At 38.2% G+C, this 24,832-nt stretch overlaps 1 protein-coding gene across 1 annotated transcript in view; it reads right to left on the bottom strand.

Annotated features, from left to right (window-relative positions):
* The window catches only part of furinb (furin (paired basic amino acid cleaving enzyme) b), a 73,255-nt gene extending 49,655 nt beyond the window's left edge, over nucleotides 1-23,600 (bottom strand). The window contains exons 1-2 of the mRNA XM_077569226.1: nucleotides 22,818-23,600; nucleotides 20,048-20,319 (exon numbers count right to left, since the gene is read on the bottom strand). Coding sequence (XP_077425352.1) covers nucleotides 20,048-20,221 — 174 coding nt within the window. The 5' untranslated portion in view covers nucleotides 20,222-20,319; nucleotides 22,818-23,600. The remainder of the gene's footprint in view (nucleotides 1-20,047; nucleotides 20,320-22,817) is intronic.
* Between the last annotated feature and the right edge of the window lie 1,232 nt (nucleotides 23,601-24,832).

Genomic DNA, 24,832 nt, shown 5'->3' with positions numbered 1-24,832 from the left:
CACTATATTTACTCATTTCAAAACGGATCCGTCAGCTGGAAGGAACTAATGTGCGAGCTTGAAGAAACTAATGGGTGGGCGGGAAGAAATCAATGGGCGGACTACACATCATATTGGATTACACCCTTTCACAAAGCCCAGGTAGGCTACACGTAGACATACTGTACACAAGGTGACTTTTTTCCCCTTCATTTTCCTTGTTCCTTTGTCTAGTATGCAGCATCAATTATGAATGAAAATTTTATCCAAAAAGAAAAGAAAAGAGCATTTTACTCCAGAAATGATGGTACATTACAAATATTAGGCTGCAACAGTATACCAAAATAATTAAGCAAAAGTAAAGGGATTCAGAAGAGACCAGTCTCCATTACATGAGGAAACATTGCAATATGTACAGAGTTGCCACTGGGGACTGACTCACCTTCCCTGCCCAGTGGAGCAGAAGAAAAGAGGCAGAGGAGGAATGAGGAAGGGAGGGAAGAGAAGAGTGAGATGCTACCTTTGACAGGCACACTAGAAAGGATGGATGTGTGGGGAGAAAAAGAAGAGTAGACAACAGGAAGGAAGGCCCTCTTGGGGCTACAGTCTGGCTGACCAGACTGGAGGCATGAAGCCTCGTCTGGAAGCATTGAGAAAAGGTCGCCAGCTGTCCAGTTTGATTTGAATTAAACATTTGGACTTGACAACAAATCATACAAAAATAAATAACCCTGATTAATTTACAATGTAACAAGTCATAATTTACCTTCGAAGCACACACAAATCTAATTGGCACGCCCATGGAATTGCACTTTTCCTATAAAGGTTAAGCTGAAATGAATGCAAAATTCAATGCCAGCATGTAATACGCATTAATGATTTCAATGTAGTAATGAATTTCATTCCAGCGACGTCTAATATTTTTGCTGTAAAGAAAAAGAAAAAAGAAAAACAATGAGTATAATTTACTTAAATATAAAACAGAAAGAGATTACATATCTCTCTCGTTTGTTATGTTGCAATCTAGAGTGATAGCATCATCCCGAAAAAGTACGATAAGTGCTGTATATGGTATGTTGTAATAAATCAGTAAGAGTGTGAATAATAAATAAAATAATAATAATATTAAAATAATAAAATAAAATAATATTACATTAATCTGATGGATTCAAAGTACTGGCTATAGAAGTACCTTTATAAAACTCATCTATACACCATAGGCTATTGATGGAGCTAACTGCGCTTCATCTTACACAGTAGCAGTACACTGATGTTTGACTAAAGATATCATTACATACTGCCTTTAATATTCAACAGAATGAAAGCGATTTTATAAGTTCTAAGCGCTGAAGTAAAAACCCTCACTAGTTGGTTCAAATTTTACACAGGCTACATACTTGAGTCTTAAAATAACAAAAAAAAGACTCATAAAAGGAAACCACCTCATGAATAATGCAAGGCAGAGGTGCAAACCATGAAATTAATGAGATCGACATTAATGTTGATAGCAATGAGGCAGAGGGCTAATTTGTGCTCCACTAAGATGGTGCTGCTGTGGAAAAAAATATACAGTATATTTCTACTGCCGATGAATTCATTTAGAACAAGACTGTATGAGTCCAAGGAAACTGAGGTTGTGATTGTGTCACTAATCTTAAGTGGGGTGTAAGTGTGTGTTTTGGGGGATGGCATTGGTGAGCTTGCCGGTATAAGAGTTTGCATTAGAGCTTCACTCTTAACTACTCACTGGACAGTTTCAGAAGTTACTATTTTAAGTTGAGGTTTCTCAGTTGAATTATTTAGTTCTCTCTTCACCTCTATGTCTTCATGCCTCAAGGTATTTTACAATCGTGCTTTGAATCTTGATAACTGTTTATATATTAGGGGTGTCAAAATTATCATGCTAATATTGAGGTAACACAACGTTTATCAAAAACTATTCAGCTATTCTGTGAAAAGGTTCATTTCAACTCTTCCCAGAAAAAATATTCAATTTATGTTGAGCAATTATGATTTTTTTATTGTACTTTTTTAACCTTGCCAGGAAGCTAAATTATCGCATATTTGTTCACAAATACTACATCTTGTACTGCTCCCGCTGATACGTTCGGACCAATCAGGCGTGGTTTAGGGCAGGACATGCAGCTGTGACGACGCCGGGGGAAACAAACAAACCTAACATAAACAAACGGATGCTGCAATTAATTCTGTTCTCACAGAATTACTCACCGTTACCTTGTTGAATATTGAACAGCGTGAGGCTTTTTTATCTGGTAAAGATGCTCGTGCTTTTTTTTTCTTCCAAAGACGAGATCGAAGACGAAATTTTCATCTGTTGCCATGATTGGTCAAAACCAACGTGCACAAGATCCCACATCCTCCAATCAGCTCAAAGTATTGTACAACAAAACCCTCCTTTCCCAAACAGATCTGTTTAGTGAAGTTCCAGATTGATAAACTCCTTTGAGTGAATCACAATTATCAATCTGGCTATTGCCAGGTTAGTGCTTTTTTGAATATGTTTGCATTAAGTACAGTAGCGGCGTGTGACGTAACATAGCTGCCAATGGCTACAAAGAGACTCACAAGGAATTATTGCGTCCCACTGCAGATTAAAAGGGGGAATTACACCCTAGAGCAAAGAAGCACTTCTTCAAAAGCAGGACAGCCATGGGGCACTCGACAAAGATTTGTGTCCAGCCGAAAGTGAAGATGAAACTGTAGCCAATAAGGAGGACACATTCAGCCGGCCCATAGCAAGTAGAAGCTAGGGACCGTCTGTAAGTTGCGCGTTACAGGTGCTCAAGTTACCAGTCAAGTCACCATTTACATTGGTCACCCTGGAAATGTAATTTGTGGACGGTGCCTAACCTGGACGGTAAACACCCGGTTGACTTTTACTTGCAATTGCTGGCTACAAACACAGGAATAATTCAATAACAACTGTTGTAAAATTGTAGTCTATATACGAAGCACCCAACCTTGACAGACAATGCACCCAACCTTGATAGACAATGCAAAGCACCAACTGTTGTATCACTGTGATGGAAATATCACGCATTGTGGGGGCTCCCCAATTAACAAACTGTCAGCTTCTCAATTGCCTTTTATTTGCTGCCATGTGTTTCTATAGGGCATTTACACAAAATGTATGGCATTGTCAGGCTTTCAGGCTTTATACGCACACAATTAAACACATGCTGCAATCTTTAGACCAATTACAGCTTTAAGTCCTTGGAGGTACATGGGGGGAGAACTTCATTTCACTGGTCTAAAATCAAGGCTAATTAGGTGTTTTCAAATGAAGGGTAATTATTTGTTTACATACTAGCTTTAACTGCAGACTTCTTGCCTCAGCTGCATTCATCGGGGGACTTGCTTTGGGAAAAACTTCAAATTATGTGGGCACATTGCAAAGATTTTATGTGAAGTTATATCAAAAGCATAGTAGAGACACAGATCGGTGGCTGAATTTGGAGTTTTTATTCACTAACTCATCATTGTTTAAATGTACATACAATACATGTAGGTCACGTCAATATTATGGCTATAAATAGTAAAAAAATATATATAATTCTGCAACTTTTAATCAGAAGGAGGAAAAATCTACTAATGATTAATTAATGAGTTGTTTGGGAAACCCTGAATAAAAACACCCTGAACTGAAATGAATTACTGTACATACACTGAATATAAATTCTGTAATCACTACAACAATAATAATGTAATTTCAACTCTGATTAAATCGTATAAAACACAATTGAAATACTGCTCCACTGCGAGTTGGGTATGCGTGTATGTGGGGCCACCTCTACAACTCGATGCACTCATGTCCAGTGTCCACTGCTGAGAAGAGTCAAGACAAGTCCATTTTACCTGTCACCTATTTCCCAGTCCGACCATAGACAGTCAAGTAAGCTATCATTTATTTGTGGCTCTTCTGTTGCACATGGTCTTTCAAGTTTGCGTTGACATTCTCTGCATGCCTGACCGCCATTCAATGACACATTTAACGATCTCCCAAGGTTATAATACTAAAACAAGGTACTGTATACTATAACAACTTTAATGAACACAAATAACATGTCTGAAGACAAATGACGAGACAAAATAACTGACTGATCAGTCTCTCTCTCTCTCTCTCTCATTTTTTTTTTTAATATAAATCTCCCCAAATAACGATAGCATGGTGGTTCTTATGTCTTTTGATTTGACAGCCAGCAAATAATTATTTGGTACTACTGTAACAGTGAAGATTGCCATGCCGTTTATGGTACTGTCCAGTTTTTAAATTAAACTAACTTCTATGGCATCATAAACGTCCCCTGAAAGAGTTATCAGAACAAGTATGTCACCACTCGAGCCTCTTTTCTTTAGGTTTATTCATCACAAACATCCATACACTAGTTCACAAACTTGCTTAATTTATTTGAGAGTAGTATGCTTAGAAAGTTTGCCAGTAGTTCTTAAGCAGTGATGCCGGTAATGCGTTAGTAGACGGAGATAAGTCATTAGTGGATATTTTTGAGTAACATCATTTTTTTTTTTTATAGGAACGACAAATCTAAGTTACAGTTACTTTGCAAAGTCACAATTCTATATCAGGGATGGGCAACTTTTTTTTGACAAACTAAAAAAAAAAAATCTTCAAAATATGGTCATTCAATACATTTCTCATGAAAAACGGGAAAATGGTGGTAAACCCCCCCCCATAAAAAAACAGGGAAAATCCTAAACATGGCATACATATTTATCAATGTTGACAAGTAGATCACAGGAATGTCATTGACCATGACCTTTCACTGACAAGTGGCAGTGCCATTATTAGTCTCTTTGACAACACTTCATTAGGGATCACATGTTTTTCTGTGACGGTCTTCGCTAACAGCATTTCCAGCTTGAAGTGAAGTATTCTGGGACTTCACAATTAGCATTCCTGTCCGAGAAGTGATGTATGTGCCGTCACGTTTCAACCACTAAAATAACAATGAAGGAGAGAGATTCACGCTTTCAACCTGGAAATCCCATCACTATTTTGAGTGTGTCAGCTAAAGAAAATATTAAGGTACGTTGCACACTTCTCTCTGGACAATTTAAAAACACAACCTTGTGGGTCGTATGAACTGCTGTTCCACCTTGTGCAATTGAACTGAACTGTGCTGAATAATTTGGGACAAAGAAACTTTGTGTCTCAAACTTAAGACATTGATGATTTATTAGATATTTAAACTTATGCCTTGGATATTTAAATGTATGTATTTGAATGAATAATGAAATAATTGTATTCATCAGGGGTGCCCAAGTCCAGTCCTTGAGAACCCCTATCCAGCTTGTTTTAGATATTTCCCTCTACTCCTCCCAACACACGATTCAAATGATCAAGATTGTTAACAGGCGTATGTGCAGCTTGCTGATGAGCTGATCATTTGATTCAGGTGTGCTGGAACAGGGAGACATCCAAAACAGCCTGGACAGGGGCTCTCGAGGACCAGACTTCGCCACCCCTGGTATACATGGTGATTGAGAATTTTATATTTACACTGAATGGTCATTCATTTTTATAATAATAATAATAATAATAATAATAATAATAATAATAATAATAATAATAATAATAATAATAACGACAACAACAATAATAATTTTCTGGACATTCAGAGCCGCTTCACAATGGAGACATTATTCATGCACTCACATATTCATACTCTGGTGCCGGTAAACTACATAAATGGCCACAGCTGCTCGGCGGCAGACTGACGGAAGCATGGCTGCCAGTCTGCGCCTACGGCCCCCTCCGACCACCACCAAACATTCGCACCAGCCATACACCAGTTTGATTAGCACTGGAGGCGATGTGTGTGAAGTGGCGATGTGTGTGAAGAACGGGATTTTCACTGTTTACACGTACATGTTTATTTGTCCACCCAATTTTCTTCAATATAAGGTGCCACCACCAGACCCAAATTCCTATTCTCTGCCTCCTTTCTCCCTGTGCCGATTCCTAGATTTAAGACACCTAGCTTACTATCTATTAATTTTGTTTTCATGATATGCAGCACATATTTCCAGTGTAATAGACATCCGCAGCAATTATTTGCTCTGCATCAGGATATGAGTTCTACTGGCTTCTTATGGCTTTATGCAGCTCCTCTATGTCTAAAATAGCATCAGCATCGAGCGGTGCGTATACCACAGTTATCATGACTATGGTATACTCAAGAGGTAAGTAGACGATCCTCCATCTAACAGTCATTCCAACACCAGGGAACAGTTGCTGTCGACGAGCTTTGCATTTTTGCACCGAACAAACAGTCGTTGACTGCATATCCCTCACATCCACTCTTACCGGAGTCACTTTTTGTTGTTGTGGTGACTTTGCAGCTAGCTAATTTGATAGCTGAGGTCAGTATAAATTGTTTTAAGGTTAAGGTTAACATTTTCTGAAATATTCACCATGTTTGGGTACAAGTGCACCCTAAATGTATGCCTCCAGACCGCATGTAACTCATTAACAATGTCATTAACATGAACACTGTAAAGCGTACGTGTGGGTCCATCATGCAAAAAATATTTCTATTGCCTGCTGTTAGAATGGAACATACAGCATGTAAAGGAGCAGACTGATACTTGTTAGTACAGTACATGAAGAAAATCAATGTGACTATCACTCAAAGATTGCTAGATTTTTCATAGACTTCTATCAGCTCATCTATCTGTGGATGCAGGATTGGAGGCAGGAAGATTGTGGGTGTATTGCAGCAGGGATGGAAAATGGAAAGGAAATATGTAAAACAGGCTCATCTCAGTATTCTGACCTTCACTTCAAGGGCTTAGCTCAGAAAAATGGAGGCTGTCAGCACTTTTAAACATACAGCACCAAAAAGCAAACCCATTAGAAGAAAAAAAAAGTAGCAGTTGTACCACACCCACATATCTCTTTATTATGATCTATATCTGCAATAATATGTCATTCTCCTGCTCCTTTTTAGATGGTGTCATATTGAACAATGTCTTAATCCCTTGATGCCACTCTATTAGCAAAAACGCCGTTTCCAATGTTCAAGTTGCCAAAATATTTGAATGTAGCCTCATTTCATTGAATGTAGCCTCATTACACTACATCCCGCTCCACTGATCAAAGCTACGTCCCTCACAAACGTGTACTCAACATGCAGCTGTACGTACATTTTACAATGTGTAGTTGTTAGATGTTAGATGAGATGCACTCTTTTTTGTTTTTATCCGTTTTAATGCATTGCAGCCAATACTAACATTGCATTAAGTGTGTACTGAGTGTTAAAATAAAGGGACTCAGACTCTGGTGCAAAAAAATGTGATCAGGACATTCCCACTTACAAGTACAATACAGTAGTAGCAGCTGGTTTCAAAGATAGGGATAATCATAAAGCACAGGATAAAGATAAAGATATGGAAAACAGTAATAGTGATGGTGTTGACATTGTTAACAATTTTACTGTTTTATTTTACATTTTACCTGTTTTGCATTTCATTATAGATGTGTTGATGTAGGTGTAATTATGTTAACCTAAAATAACCTGATGAGTAATGCTTTTGACATTCTTGCTATCTTTTCTACTGTTTTCCCAGACAGGAGAAAGTTAATGTTTCGTTTGTTTATCTAAGAAGTCTAGTTCCTGTTCGTCAGAAATCCGGTTTTCAAAAGTTCAAGGACGATCTAGTATACTGGGAAAATGCAATCTCATTCTGTACCTCACGGGAGGACAGAGGCGTTTCCTGTTGTTTAGAATAAAGAGGCTGTGTGGGCAAAAGAGCACGCGCACATATTGGATGACACTGCTTGGGTGATATGCAATTGTGTGACCAGAGATCTCTGTAATAAATCAACCTTGCAAGGACCCTCTTCACAAGAATCTCATCTTGGATTTATTTGAACATGCAAAAGATTACAAAAATAAAGGTAATTCCTTCAAAGGCCACTTATAAACCAGGCTGTGCTACATTGGCAATGGCTGCAATAAATATCAGCTCACGTTTCATTATTTTTTTTTCAGATAGTGCATTGGCCCTAAGGAAGACAGGAATGTGCAAATCACGTTTTAAATATTGGCATTGCACTAACACAGGAGCCATACTAGCCTTGACTTTGTTCGCACAGATGGCTTGGTATTTGGGTAGAGATGGAATGACAGTAATGAGTTCTGAATATAATAAAGACTATTTAAAAAAAAAAAGCCTCTTAAAATGAGTACATACTGTAGGTCTTTTCGGATCTGTATTATTCTCAGAATGGGAGCATACTGTTAAACATTTCTAGAAAAACATAGCAGCGGATTAACATACTGGATGCATTACATATATAGAACTGTGCATGTTTTCTTCTGATAGATGACACAGATCGGCCGACAGATTCCATTACAGTAATGCAGCACAAATGGAGGATGGCTCATGCTAGTTCTGTCAACATATTTTGACAGGTAATTGTATAATATCCTACAAATAGCTAGAGGGTTAGATTTAATTTATAATCTAACAAGATATACGGTACAAAGTGGGCCTGTGTGAGCTCTACAGCAGCAACACAATGGCAAGCCCTGTGCAACACAATAACATGGACAACATACCACGCCAAATACAGTACTCGGGATGCTCAAGTACCCGTACCAGGTATCGGGCTGATAACAGACCTTATTTCAATATATCGGTGCTCACGACTTTTGGCCGTTTTAGGGTCAAGAACAAGAAATTCAAATTTAGAAGAATAGAAAATGGCCTTCATTTCATGCAATTTTAAGGTATTTCTTTAAAATGATCTACAGTATCATTGTTTTTGGGGGGAGAAATTTTATGTCTCAAAGTACTAGTGGTATTGGTACTTGGTATCAATTATCGGTGACTATTCAAGAGTTGAGTATTCATACTGTTGATCTGAAAAAAACCCCCATCCCTACTAAATACTGTAATGTCATATTTATCTATAACTTCCAGATGATCAGAGTATATTTTTCCATTCATGTATGTTCATTTATAAATGAAACTCATTACTTAAGGTTGGATACCCTATGTAATGATCAAATGGGAGTAAATTGCTGTTGAAAAAGACTTAAGATAAAACGACAATAAAATGCCTGTTTCAGGGTGTATAGTTGTGTGAACAATTATTAGCACCATCCTAATTTCTGATTTGTTTTGGTGCACATTTATCACACTTAAATGTTTTGGATCATCAATCCAATTTTAATATTTCACAAAAAAACAAGTAAATATAAAAAGCAGTTTATAAATGATAATTTCGTTCGTTAATGGGGAAATTAAGTCAAACCTTTTCTTCCCAATATGTTCTATGCGCCCCTACTAGTCACAACACAGTATTTTGATTAGTCTTTGCACAATTTTTGGGGCCAATCACCGATCAGAGAATAATGGGGGGGATAAATAAATAAATAATAATAATGATATTATATATATATATATATATATATATATATATATATATTTTCCATTATTTTCCTAACACCAATCCAATTTATCTACTGTATAACGAAAAAGAACATTTTACGCAATAAAATATTTTGAGGTCAAAATGATACTCAATCTCCAATTCAATCAGAAGATGTGGAAATATAAACAACTTGTATATTCATACATATATACACTGTCAAGATTAAAAAAAAAAGCGCGCAATGTATATTTAACATGTAATGTTTATGTTTACAACATCGTCTCTGAAATTAATGAAAAAAAATTGCCAGTTTTTCAGGTGGACGGGGGTTTGCTAAAACTAATGTTTAATACTATTGCTATCTTGGTTCAACCGCTGTCAACAACTCGATGCACCTACTTACCAGCTGGCTCCACATTCTGTTCCTGCTGCCGACTCCTACTTGGCTTGGCTTGAAGCCGTTTGTTTTGGCTCCAGTGGACATTCCCCTTATCTACACAAACTTTATTGACTTTCTAAGTAATTGTGTCGCGGGAATAACTCAACATTCGATATGATCGTAATTTATCTCCTATCCTCATTTAGCAAAAGTTTTGCGCGTCTGTATTTTCGTGTTAGTTCCAAAAAAACGCACCTGTCTGCTAGTTGCATCTATGATTGGCTGTGCATGGCCGGAAGTTAACGTTACTTACGCTGAGTGATGAAAGCAATTTGAAATTTAATTATGTTAAAATTAAATAAATAACACACATACTATAGCTAGTTATTATATTTTACATAATTAAAAAAAATTCTGACTTTTTACAAGTCAAAACCAAAAACACAAAGGCTCTATTACTTTGTGATTGGATGTTCGAGGGCGCAAAGAATAATTTTCTTGATGGATAGAACAATGAATTTTGCTACTAGAAAATCTGACAAATGTCTATCCATTTTAATTTTGCATGTGAAGAGCTTTAGTGTATTTGGCCCTTTCTATCATTCCATACCTTATTCCACTTTTTTTTCCAGTTCAGACAAATGATGTTCGATTGTAAAGTTATTAATATAATCTCTGATAATCAATTTCTTTTTATTTAATTGAAAAAATGACTCATTCCTAAGTAGCATTTCCACCAATAGCATTTGGTGCAAAGTATTTTGGATAAACTACCCTACTCTTTCATGCTATGTATTTATGTCAATATTCAGAGGAGCCTTGAGACATTTAAATTTTAGATAAAGCTTGTCATGCTGCATGGTACCAAGACTGTGAGCTCAAAAGATTCACAAGGTAAATGAAATGGGAACAAACACTACGCTGAAGTACGCTTCATTCATCTCTAACTCTCTGAGCAGGATTCGTTCCAAACAGCATACTTCTTTATTCAAGTTGAGGATGATCTTAAATAAGGAGGGAGTGCGTGCGTGTGTGCGCATGCACGCATGCATGAGCGAGTTGGTTTTCTTTACTGCAGTGGTTCTTAACCTGGGTTCAATGGAACACTGGGGATTCAGTGTGTCAGTCCCAGGGCTACAGCGGAGTACAAGTAGAGGCCTTTTCACACTGCACTTAGCAGTACTCTGAAGACGAATGCATTTCAGTGGGTGTGACGACAGAACAGCGTGTCGTGTCACGTAGCTCAAGGTGGGGGTTTGCCTTCGGGGCACTGCTCCAGAGTCAGTAAAGTGCGGTGAGTTTCATAACTGGTGAGGCACTAACTCTTCTAGAATTGGAAATGAAAATATGAACCCCAAAAAGATTAGCCTATATTTAAATTTTGATCTTAATTTCAACATTTGTTTGCAAAGCTTTTAATTATGTTTCAATCAACTCCCCACTCCTCATCAATGTGGTAGCAACAAAAACAAGATGGTCTATTCTAAATTACCCACACATCTGGTATCACAACTGCGTGTCAGATGTTTCAAACCAATCTGTTAAAATCGGTAAAGAATTCGACGAGTTATGTTTAATTTATTGGAGCCAAACAGCATGGAAGAGATTGCTGGGGGACTCGCGATTAAAGGTGGCGTCTAGGTCTGCATACCGTCAACCAGCCGAGGATTTCTCTATCACGAACGGAAGGTGCCATGCTTTTTCTACGTTTTGCTCCAATGTAGCTCAGCAGTGCTACTTTCTGGGCTCTACCATGCACTTTCACTTGCTTTGCTGGCCGATCAGAAAGACTACATAGCTTAGTGGCAAGGAGACATCTTGGTAGAATTTAAAAAAAAAAACAACAACAAAAAAACACTTCAAACATTTCTAAAATCTCCCATAATAGATACATTCATGAGATAACAATTGCTGACTAAAGTACATAAGCTATTCTATGCCTAGTGCCTACACTACTCTTCTCATGACTAATGTTTGCAAGTTTTTAAGGCAAGTGATGCAGTTTGAAACGCCACAGTAATTTTAAGGAGCCCATCCAGAACAATCAAGCGCTTTGTCTTAAGCCATTTTGGGTCATTTTTTAAGTGTTTTCTGAGTCATTGTTCTACTGTAAGATCCATGACCTCTGACGGCTACTGATGTGTGTTTTATTCTGTGCACAAATAAAATATAGCCATGGCAAAATTAAGAGACTGCTATGTTTTTGTAAATTTCTTGTTTAATTTAATGTCTGCTGCCACTAGTCACACTCACTTGATACACTTTTCAAGTGAGTGTGACTAATTGAAGTGATTTTGGTTATTATCAAGAAAACCTTTGGAAAATGCCTGTATCCAATATCATTTTCCTGCTGAAAAAAATACATAGAGTTTATGAGTGAAAAACGGGCCCTCGCGGCCGGAGTGGTACTTTAAATTCAAGTATTCACATATTAGTGAAAACATATGTACCTTTACTTGTACTAGGCATTTAAAATGAACAGGAAACTGAATAAACAAGTGTGGTCTTTTAACTTTTGATGTGGCTGTTTGAATTCGAATCATAAAGTATAAAACTTGTGGGGTTCAGTACTGTATCTCCAACAAGCTTATGAACCACTGCTTTAATGGCAGTACAACAATACCATTGTGAGTGAGTGAATGAGGAAAGCACTGAGTGCCATCTAGGTACTGTATATCCTATTTTTTATTGCATATTTAAATAGTTTTATTGCTAAATATGCAGTTGCAATATATAGTCTGACAGATAAAGCAGTAGCTGTTGAATATGCATGTTGAGTAATGCCAAATGACAATTTATAATCTGCAAATAGGCTGTCGACGTTTTAGGTGAATTAATTAGCGTCATCATTTTACACAAAAAATAAACAAAAACAAAAAAACAGAAAACAACTAACAGAAAACAAAACATTGCTTATACTCACTGATAAAGGTAATTTATCTGCCAAATATTTTTCATAATAAAAAGCTGCCAGGCAGTTAATTGACAGTGCATAAATTGTGGCTTATTCAAAACAATAAACATGATGGACATCTGAAATTGAATTGCATACATTTTCGTTAAAGATTATTAAGTAAAGGCAAAACAATGAAGCTGCCAGACTCTTGCACATAACCACCCCCCCAACAATTAAAACATCAGGAACTAATACTGTAATGCACGTAAGTGAACAGGATATGAAGTATATTCAAAATACCACTGTGAAATTTCTACATTATGAAATATGCTATGGTTAAAAAAACAACAACCTCATAATAACTTCCTCAGCCGCAGCACTCTTTTATACATTTAAGCCACGTTTTGTGGTTTCACATTGTGGTAAAAAGGATAATAATGTGTGTGTGTGTGTGCTATTCATTTATACTCACACCTCTATCAGATTTTTTCCTCTTGTCTCTGCTATTGGAGTGCATTTTGCATGTTTAATAACATTTCCATTAACATACACCTTTTTGTGTAAATAATCCTATGTTACAACTTGGACACCTACGGCTTATAGATGAGTGCAATAGTGCATATGTATACATTTTGTCCCCATTTTTTTTACATTTAGTGGGTGCATCTTATATCCAGGTGTGCTCAATAGTCCAGAAATTACAGTACCAGTTAAGTTAATTAGGGACACTATTTTTGCTAATAGGTTTTAATGCATGCAAATGTGAAATATTGAAACAGGAAACAACACAGCTGCACCAGACTGTGCTTCGTGCAACGGCCAAAGGTAAACTACTCATAACATCATGTTGCATTATTCTGGCTCAAGGTCAAGTGACAAACAGGTCCAGAAATTCATAAATTCAACCTAAGGCACTTCATATCACCAGCTAGTTGTGCTTTAAAGAAGCAGACTGTGCCTCTAGCCGCATCTAGTTTAAAAACAGATAATGGACTAAAATGGTCGCAGCGTCTTAGATAATGTCATACCAATAGCTTTCATTACTGCAAGAAATACAATAATTGCATTATAATTGGCAGCTACTGATTGCAGCTGAAGTAAATCAATATAATTGGAGTTGTTCTGTAAATGCATCAGTGCAGCTACAACGCAGGATTGGTAAATGGGGCACACCCGGGACAAAATTAATTAGATCTTCATTATCTTCACTAAATTGTGAGTTTTTCCATAGCTTTCTGAGTACAGGTATTGCAAATGTGCAAACCTTGGCAGAAGAAAAGTGGTGCATTTCACAGTAAACACCTTCACACCTACAATTGAACATTTTCAGTTAACTAACAAAGAGACGTGATGCAAGATTTAGCTACAGAACATGTTTTTTTTTTGCTGAGAGGCAGCAGTACTGTCTCAGCTCAAAACAGAAAACATTTTTCAGATTTATTTAATGCTTCTGGAAGCATTGGATACATTTGAATACCTTCAATGCTAACCCATGAGTTTGTCATCCAAACACATTATTGCATAAAAATATTGTTTAACTTTTAACTTTTGAAGAAACCCTTTTTCCTTCTCCACAAAGCACGTTTTGACTCCAATGATGCTTGGGGACGGATGGACAAATTTCCGCCCGGGATAAGCTTTTGGGGAGGTTGAGGATGACAAATGACATGCCCTGATCATATATCATGTTCATCAAAGTGGAGGGGTGGCGAAAAGCATCCGACGATTACTGTTCGTTGTTCATTGATGGGAGAAGTCAGTGTGCACAAGTTCAACATTATTGTTTGGGGTGGGGGGGAAGGGGGATCATGGGGTCGAGTGGGGAGCAAGGAAAGCCTGGTGGGCCGTCAGGCTAATAAAACACTGGGGGAAAGCCTGCTCAAGCACTTAATAACTCCGGTGCTAAATGCGCAAGCTAGCAGGTTAGGTTACTAGACATATCGCCTAATCGCTGCGATGGATGCAGCTGCTGACAGAAAAAAAGTTTGAACATCGCTAGTCAGTCTGGTGCCCAGCGTTTGTTACTTTGGCTGCTAAATGCTATCTTGGTTGACAGTTCAAGAGATGTAAACATATTACACTCACCAGATAGCCTATGCCAACTTGATCACCATTCTCCTTTTGCTGGATTCTCACAGATCGCAATGACCCGACATTGCTTTTATTTCACCACGCTGTGTGTGGCTTATTAAAGCAATTCCACCTTCCACCGTTTGAGTAGCCAGCCAAAGCTTGCTGGCCCCTCCCACAGTTGGTGAGCCCATGGGAAATGTTACTCACATTACCTTTTCGGGCTGACCCTGGCCGGGCCCCATTGGTACAGGTCCGGCCACCAAACGCTCGCCTTCAAGACCCACCTCTAGAGGGGAGCCCTGATGACCCGCGTCCAGGCAAGAGAAAACTGGATCAATTTTTCTCAATCATCATAGGGGTCTTTTTGAGCCATGCTTTTTCTGGTCCCTCACCTAGGACCCATTTGCCATGGGTGACCCTGCCAGGGGCATAAAGGCCCAGGCAAGATAGTTCCTAGGATTATTTGGACACAACCCCTCCACCACGATAATGGTGTTGGCTCACGGAGGGGTTAACAGACATCAAAGGTTGATAAATACACGAGCCAGATAAAAGCAAGATAAGATTAAATCCTTTATTGTCACAGCAAACCGTGCGAAACCACATTCTGTGAAGTGGAAATCATAGCACTCTTAAACTAAGTCTTTAGCAGCTCTCCAAGGTAATTGCATTCAAAAAACTAATTGCACATGTCAAAAGCTTAATGTCTAAAAATCAAACTGTAGATAAAAAAAAAACTCCAATACAAAATAATCATTGTGTTGTGGAGTTTAAACAAATGTTAAATTTGTTTTAATCTTCTTCTACATGTATTCGTACAGACAGAAATATTTCACAGCTTTTATCTGGATAGGCTGCCCTTATTCTTCCTTCAGAGTCTTGTGGGAATAGAGAGCAGATACTGCAAGTACAGTCATTGTGCTGTTGAGCTGCATAATACTGTGGAGTATGAGTCTGTGTGTGTGAAACTTGCATATTAACATTTCAAAACACAAACGAACTGGAGAGAAAACAAGACTGTGACTGGGGTGTCGACTGTCGAGGAGGGGGACTGGGGAGACGAAAGCAAGCTAGAGAGAGATACTTTGCGAAAGTTACTTTGGTGCTCCTTTAAATAAATCATTTAATAGCTAAACAAATGAATGGCAATACACAAGCACACAAAAGACATGCCTCCTGGCTCTACCTATGGCATACTTAAAGATGATAAAGGAAATGACACAATCTGATATATTCAGGCTGACAAAATTAAGGGAAAGATCACCTTTGAAAATACTGTAAATAACTCTCCAAAGCACAAATTGCCCTACATAGCTCTGCAGTCAATTGCAAGTTGCAAGCATCTGTCATTTCTGAGCAATCAACACATCAACTCAACCCACACAGCCAGACACAATTTATCTGACACATCTAGAGACCACAGACCAAGTGTGAGTTTTGTTTGTATTGCTACAAGATCATGCAGGTCATTTGAAGTGAATTGGAAAGAAGATGACCTAGGGTGGTGGATCAAACAGAGGTTGTCAGAGAGAAATTGGCAATGGTCTTACAGCCTTGGCAATATAACCAACCAGCACAGAGCAAAAATATGTTGGCTTAATTTTATAGCAATGAGGGACTTATAGACCAATAGTTCGATTTTTATGTTGAAATATTAGATTTTAGAGTAATATTATTGAGTTTCTGCCAGCATAATCCAATCCAAGCTGCCTGCTGCCGTTATTGCAATTTTATTGCAGGGGCGAGTAGGAAACAGAGATATGGCCATTTACTATAGCTACCCAGTTTGAGATTTGTTATCTGAAGAGAGGAAGATAACACACAACAATTTGATGCACCCCAAGTGTTTTAGCCACATTGTGGAAAAAAAAACACATTACCGTAACAAAGAAGTGGTAAAATAGGAATGAGACATTTCAGAGACAGTTAGTAGTTACATGTTTAAAAATGAATTCAGGAAAGTAATCCAAGTACCATAATATTAAAGTACGGTCCAATACCAAATATGCTTTTAATACGGTGTTCACATTTCTTGAAGTCAGTCAGTCATGCAATGCGATTACCAACATTGTGCCATGGACCAGTATTACATAAAGCAATATTTTGACGGTTGGTAAACATAAATAAGGAGGGAGGAGAAATGGGATGATCGTTCCTCGATGACATCATTTGACGGAGACCTTGACTAAAGATGATGTCATGTTATTGACATGCGTCACAAATGCACCATATATCCATACTGTATGTGGCGGGATTATTACTGTCACCACAAATGTCGACTTTATGCTTTATATTTGAAGTGGGATTAAATTAAAGTCAAATATCAACACTGCTATGCTTTACAACTTTGCAGATGCAAAGTCGAGCGTGATTGGTCTGTTTCAAGCCCGTCTCCTCCGCCTCTTTAAAAATGCAATTACCTTTCTAGAAAGGATTAAAAACAAAATAGCCATTTCCAATGTTTTTGGGTTGCTTTAGTGTGATATCAAAATTGTTCCACTATATGAAACATTTAGGTGTGATAAATATGCTATAAAAAAAGAAAGAAAATAAATCAGGAGGAGGCAAATAATTTCAAAGTAGGGGTCACCAATTTCAGTCCTCAAGGACCCGTATCCTATAGGTTTGAGATGTTTCCCTCCTCCAACACACCTGATTCGTTTGATCAGGATCATTATCAGGCTTCTGCAGAACTTGCTGACGAGCTGATCATTTCAATCAGGTGTGTTGAAGGAGGGAAACATCTCAAACATGCAGGATAGATAGTGTCTTGAGGACCGGAGCTCATGGTATAAACTTAGTATCATAAATAGCTGGCTGGTGGGTAACTGTACATGTAATTGTCAACAACCACTAATTTCTTTCTGTAACTATTTTCTCATTCACTTCAAATAAAACGGTCCCAACGTAAAGTCCGTCACCTGGTGCCATACGATAAAACAAGCAAATACAGATTGTTGGGATTTCAAAAATCAATCAAATCCTACCGTTCTACAATGCCTGCTACTGAACACTTACAAACACAGTTGATCTTGCTCAAGACCAGTCCAACAAAATTAGACTGAAGTATAATAAGCAAAATGACACATACACAAAGACACATTTGGGCATTACTGGGCACCAAAGTGAACAAATAATCAGCTTTGTGATGATCCTATAATCACATTAGAGACAGAAATCCCATTACCTTCTATTATACATCAGCTTCCTCCAGCCTCCCTCTAGAACTAGCAGTGAGGATGACAGAAAAATGACTAAGACCTTTACAGTCTTATCCCCCAGCCTAAAAAAGCCTTGCCAAATGTATTTCCTCACATAACCTCTGCTGTACCGTCACTGTGCTGTCACATACTCTGCATATCATCTCACTGTAGCGCCTACTCTCAGTGGCCAGACACTAAAATAATAACACTTATTTGTGTGCCTCTGAAAAATAATGATGGAAATTAAATTGTAGACATTGAAAATAAGACAAAATGTAACCAGACATGAAAGACTCAAGCTTTTTGCCCAGTATCATTGATCAGTATTATACTCTTTCCTTTCCATTACCTTCAATTTTAGATGCCACGTTTTATTCTCTAACTTTAAAAATGTTTTGCGCACCAAACTCTCCACCGCAACAATAAATAGTATAATTTGTCTATAAAATAGTTGTAAGTACAATATCTTGAATGTTCATATCTAGATACCGATACGATAACAATATATCGCCCAACCCGAGTGTGCATATGTGTGACGGTGCAGTGAGGTTCATGACTGGCGAGTGGCGAGGCACTGACTCTTCTGGAGTCCGATATAAAAATAGGAACCCAAAATAGCGCATTAAACGGTGTGTGAGGGCATGCGCCAACTGCCTGCATCAAATAATGTGTGCGTGCCGTGGTCGCTTGAGTAACATATCGCACCAAGATTCAAGTAACCATTCCTTTGAACTTTGAAAAAGAAACACACACATTTCATCATCAAGTTGTTTTGATGATGAAATCATTGACATTATTAGATTGAAAAAGAAAATGAATGTAAAGCACTGACCTGAGTACTCAAATGGAAAATAATTTAATATAATCATTATTAGCTTTATTTTTTCTTTACTCTTTTTTTTTTATTACTCTACATGCATGGGAGTCATGGCCTTCCCTGCCTTCCCTGCCAATATGTCCCTAGTGAGACGCATCTAATGCCTGCATCATGCCAGTGCAAAAGGTATACAGCATATGGCCCAATTGACAAAATGGAATGGTGGACAGTGGACACTGGACAGGAAAGAAATGAATTTGACATCTTGGCAAAATAGAAATAGTATGAGAAGCTCTTGTTTGCTTGCTGTCTGTATGTTGCTCAATATCTTGGCTGTTCTTCAAGCAGCATATTTAACACTACTGTATTCAGCAAGAAGCTCTCTTCAATAAATCATGGGCAAATCCAATAGCGATCACTGACAAGAACAACCTTTGAATGCAGGACAATAATGTACTTGTAAATCTTTTAAGATATCCATCTCTGGCATAAGCAACCTTCATTTTGTTTTTGTTTTTATGTTGAAAATGTCTCATGATGTTAATAAAAGTGAAAATCAAAGCTCCAGAACAACCATCCAGACCTCTTTTAGTAAAAAGTATGATGCCATACTAGGAAACGTCTGACTGATAAAAGTGCATGGATTCAACCAATTTATTACTCTGAATGCTTTCAACAACAACAACAAAAAAGTGGCGTGGTTGATGGGAACACTGACCCCACCAACATAGCCACTACATAAGCATGTCGGCTAGGTGGGCTGCGAGAGGGCGCCCTGGCATAGCTGGTCTTCTATTCAGATCTGTGCCCAGTAGCATTTAAAAAAATGCAAAGCAGGTCGCAGTGAGCACAAATGGAGCTGTTAGCGCTAGCCGTCCTAGTACAAGTTTGAAGCAAACAAAACTCAACAACTGGCTTCAGGACCCCAACTAGTATATTAACAGAGAAACGTGTTAATCCACACGCAAAAAGGATTGCTGTGGACTGTAGACCACTATTACTGGTTTTAGATTAACGGTTAGAAAATGTGCATGGGATCCAACTTTTCAACTACCATGCAGAAATTAATTCAAGGCAATACTGTCCTGAAAAAATATTCAAGACTACAACATGATTCAGCAAAGAAAACAAGTGAGAGTTAAAAGAAGTGTAGTGGGCAATACATTTTTGGTCCAGAGAGAATTGTAACACTGATATGGTTAATGTCACGCGGAGCAATCATATATGACAGCAACCTCTTGAGAACACACAGAGACAGCACAGTGTATGTCCAACTCACATTGCCATGGTTGATGAAACCATGTTCCTTTGCGATGCGGTCAGCCTCCTCAGGGCCTCCATTAATCTGGACAGCCCAAGCATTGGTGTAGACCTCTGCAGTATCAATCTCATTCAGTTCTGCTGTCAGGACAAGGACTGTCCATAAGTGCAGCAGAGCCACCTGGGCATCCATGAAAAGTAGAACACAGGGCAGTGTATCCGTGGGTCTATCACTGCGTCACAGACAAATTGGAGCTGCACTCCCTCGTGGCGGTAAAGTAGAACAGTGGCCTAGAGATGACAAAACACAGAGCAAGTTATGAGGACTAACTTGTTCTTAATGGTGTCCCTATTGGGTCAGAATTACGCACTCACACCAAATGAAAAACTGTTCATCAGTTAAACTTAAACATTACTTTTACAATATTTTCAGTAAATATGTAGAGCATAGTTAACACGTATACAGTGGTGGTGATAGTTAAAAAAAAAGTAAATCTTTAATTATTTATAAAAAGAAAAATTGGGTGGGCAACTGTGAGTTACCAGTATATTTTTTAAATTAAATCTAATTAAATGCTTGTTTTTTTTTTATTTTACTTTATTGCAGTACTAATTAAAATCACTCAAGGGGAAATTCACTTAGGATTTTCTGTGGTCCACGCTGTTTTAAATTTCAACAGGCTAAAATGTAAGATACTTGTAATCATTAATCCTTTATTGATCCCAGAGGAGTAATATTTGATTAAATCTTTCACATTGATTAGTGGTAATTAAGAAGCTTCTGTCATAATTCTTGCTGGATATTTGCCCATTCTTGGCAGAATTCGCTCATTTATAGATATACAAAGTTTGCACACCACTGCCAAGTTTTATGATACAAAAAAAATGAGACCAAGACAAATTATTTCCATACTTTTTCCATCATTAATGTGACCTACAACCTGTGCAACTAAAATGAAAAAAAAAAGGAATATTTATAAGAGGGGAAGTAAAATTAACGACTGAAATATTGTGGTTACAACTAGTGCGCACACCATCTTAAAAATGTGGATGTGGCTGTCTTTAGATTAACCAATCACATTCAATCTCAAGTGAAATTGGAGTTAGTACACTCCTGCCTCCATATAAATGGACTTTCACTTTTATAGCGCTTTTGCACTCACAAGGCACTCAAAGCACACTTGTCTCCTCATTCACCTACTGATGACACAGCAACGGGAGCAACTTGGGGCTCCGTATTTTGCTTAAAGACACTTCGACATGGTCACATGAGCCCCGATGGCCAAAACAAAGTCAAGATGATTAGGATGGGGGGGTGGGGTGTTCTCAGTCCTGCTACTTGCGTCTCACCTAGCCTCATGATCCACAAGTGAGTGACGGCGAACTAATGTTACATGCGGTATATCTGGTCGCAACACTTTTTTTTTTAATATATATTTTTATTAAATTTTCTTGAAATCTACTTGGGTGATGGACAGTTTACTTGGGTGGCCCGCCCAAGTATTAACATGAAGTGGGAAACACTGAACTTGCTGGCTTAAGAGGTGTAGGTAGTAGGTAGCACAACATAACCAGCACTCGAGTTCTATTTCAGGCTGCACCCAAGCCAAATCAACACCCACCATGTGCTTTGGGCTGCCCTCTAAAAGAATGCACAGCAGTATGTTGCAGTGACTGTGTAGAACCTCGACAGGTGAGCGTCCATTCATACGAGCAGAAGGAGCGCATTGCATTGTGCTCAGTCAGGACACACATTAGGAAAAGAGCTTTTATCTGAGATGCACTGGCAATTGAGTGACAACACTGAAATGGAATAGCTCTTCATCAGATGCATTTTTGCTTTTAAAGCATATGACAGTGGGAACTCCAGATAAACATTGGTCTAGGGACGCAGCAATAGTTCCATGACTAAACAATAACTATCAGTAAGATCCACCACAACGTGTCTGTTTTTGTAAAACACTATTCACACCATTCTTGTGACTAGTAAGAACTTACCCTAACAACATCTTGTCTTCCTACATTGTTCTATGCCGCTCTTCTTCTTGTATAAATACTGTATGTGTCAAATGAACTTACATCTGAAATTGATCAAGTTTGCTGAAACATTTTCATGAAGTAATCAACACACAATAAGGTGATGTCAAGGGTGAATCAATAATACTGGAAAAATAAAGGCACCTTTATTTCATATATACATAGCAACTGTATGAATATGTATGCATTGTAAGGTACAGTATGCGATCTAATAATAGATTAAATAAAATAAAATAAATACTTCAGTATATTCCAATGCAATTATCCTGCATAAATTACAGTTCGGGCAGAATCTTGAAATATTGCTGTTTGCCTTGCTATTGTGACCTTGGCTCGCAATAGCAACATTCCTATCCCAAAAGGAGGGGCAGCGAATCTTCAATAGCCAATTGCCATAATATCTTAAGTTTGTTTTGTTTACTCCGACCTTCCTTTTAGGAGACGTTTACCAACAAAAATATATATTTTTCTTTTTTGCAGAAAAATATTTGTTTTTCTGCGAATCAAGCCTACAGTTAATATACTGGATAACAGTTCTTTTCACAACACGCAGATAAATGCAATTCATGAAAGAGGTGGTTATTTCAAGGAGTGGATTATTATGAGGGGAAACGAATTCTCCGTCTGACCGTTGCTGAGAAGGGAGGATGCATTGTGAAAATTGAAGCCATGAATCTGAAATTGCCGATGTGCAATGGAAAAATATAATGGTTAAAAAGATAATTATAATAGCAAGAGAGAAAGAGTCTCACCTCCAACAAACTTCAGAGAGGAGGCGCCGGGGAGAGCGGGTCCATTGTGATGCTCAGTCAAGTCCCCTGGAAGAACGATGAGGTCCACCTGCACTGGATCACATCGCCAGGCAGCGAGACTGGTAACGGATTCACCTGACTGGGCAAACTGGTGAGGCGCTTGTCGGCAGCTCTGACACGGACTTAAGGCTAAAATAGAAGCGAGGTTTCTGCTAACGCTTCAATTGCACTCGCCCACTTTGCCGCGCGACCCACCCTGCAGGGAACACGTTTTACTCGTAGTTTCAACAACAACAAAAATCCACTCGTACCATGTCACGTCAAAATCCAAGACGTCATGCCTCCCCATCCCGTTCTTCAGTCGGGCGGGGACTCTTTCTCTCGCCACTTGCCCTTTAACTTTACATTTATATTGACGGCGCAAGACGTTATCCGCCCCCTTTGCACGATATCGAATGCTAGCTTGTCATCCCAAACCGACTTGCCATCCCCAGCATGTTTTTTTTTTGGGCCGTCCGGGTGACTTCAACCTTTGAAAACAATTCTTTCTTCCATTAAACGCCGTTCTTCTGACATAAAGTCACGACTGCTTGCTCATAAGACAGAGCTCCTCATACGTTAAATAGAGAGTGACAAAACGGACAAATGGAAGCTGCATGCGGCGTCAGGATGCGAGCACGTTGAGCCCGAATGACATCAAACCTGCTCCTTTGTCCAGGAAATGCGTCACACTTACAGTGTAAAGAAGAGACTCGAGCGAGTGTTTGAATCGTGTCACCTTAATTGTTGGGAGGGGCGGGGCTTGAGCGTCTTTTTACAGTCTTCCCAACACGTTTATGTCACGTTTATATATGGATGAATGAACAGGGATGGCGCTGTATCGTTGTTGGGGGTTTATAGCTCCATCAGAAATCTGTGTAGTCCTAGTTGAGCTCCTCCAGCATTTTATTTAAAACAGGGGTCACCAGAAGTAGACCAGAAGGGCCACATGAGTAGCCCGATGGCCTGTTCAAAAATAGCTCCCCAGGAGCATTGTGATTTTCTAAGAATGCTGTATAAGTGATCATTTGAGAATGTAAATGAAGGCAATTGATAATAATTATTGTGAGAAATCATTAACATGAGCTGTGTCTTCACATAAATGAATTTCAATAATGATTCGTAAGGATGTAACTATTAAATGTTGTAAAAATCCAGGTTAAAAAAAACGTTGCTTTTTTCCCCCCTTGTACCTCTGATTAAGGATTTCTAAACATTCTAAAATCATGTTTCCTTTTTAGTTATTTAAGAAAACTACTCTTCTTTTCCTGCTTTACTTTCAAATGTTTTTTCCAGAGACAGTGTGTACATTTTTTGTCATCTAGTGGTGAACTAATAGAATGCAACGACTGAGGTTCGAAGCACGCACACTACGATGCCTCGGAGAGACCACACTTTGCAAGCAATATTACGTTTGTTTTGTTTTTCTCCTTCGGGGATCCGAAGAAATATGGCAGCAAAACAGTGGTTGCTATAGACCTATGATAATATAAGAAAATGTTCACTGATGTGATAGAGCATTTTTTTAAAATTGCATATTGAAATTAATAGTTTTTTTAAATGAATGAACATTGAAAAATAAAATAAAACGTCCCATTAACGTTTTCTGTTAATGTGTTTTAACGTTGTCATTGCACGTTCTTTTAGTATTTTTTCTAAGCTCTTTTTAATTTCTCTGCTTTGCTGTTCTGGATTTTGTTAACTGTTGGGTTTGATGATGCTTGTATATGTTGTCTTTGCTTGTTTGAAACACATTGACTTGCCTTGTGTATGAAATGTGGTATATAAATAAAGCTAGCTTGCTTTACCTTGCCTAATCATAACTATGTATTTTTTGTCAGTTTATTTTATTAAGAATTGATTATCCTATGCATTATTCCATCGATTACTGGGTATTCCCCCCGGACGTCCCCCGTTTTGAGGCAGAAATGTTTGTGTTGACCAATTTCTTTTTTTTGATTGACTTAAACTAAATA

The sequence above is a fragment of the Vanacampus margaritifer genome, chromosome 6 (assembly GCF_051991255.1).
Source record: "Vanacampus margaritifer isolate UIUO_Vmar chromosome 6, RoL_Vmar_1.0, whole genome shotgun sequence".
Classification (NCBI taxonomy): domain Eukaryota; kingdom Metazoa; phylum Chordata; class Actinopteri; order Syngnathiformes; family Syngnathidae; genus Vanacampus; species Vanacampus margaritifer.
Note: the sequence above shows the minus strand (reverse complement) of the source record. Positions and strands in the feature narration are given on the sequence as shown.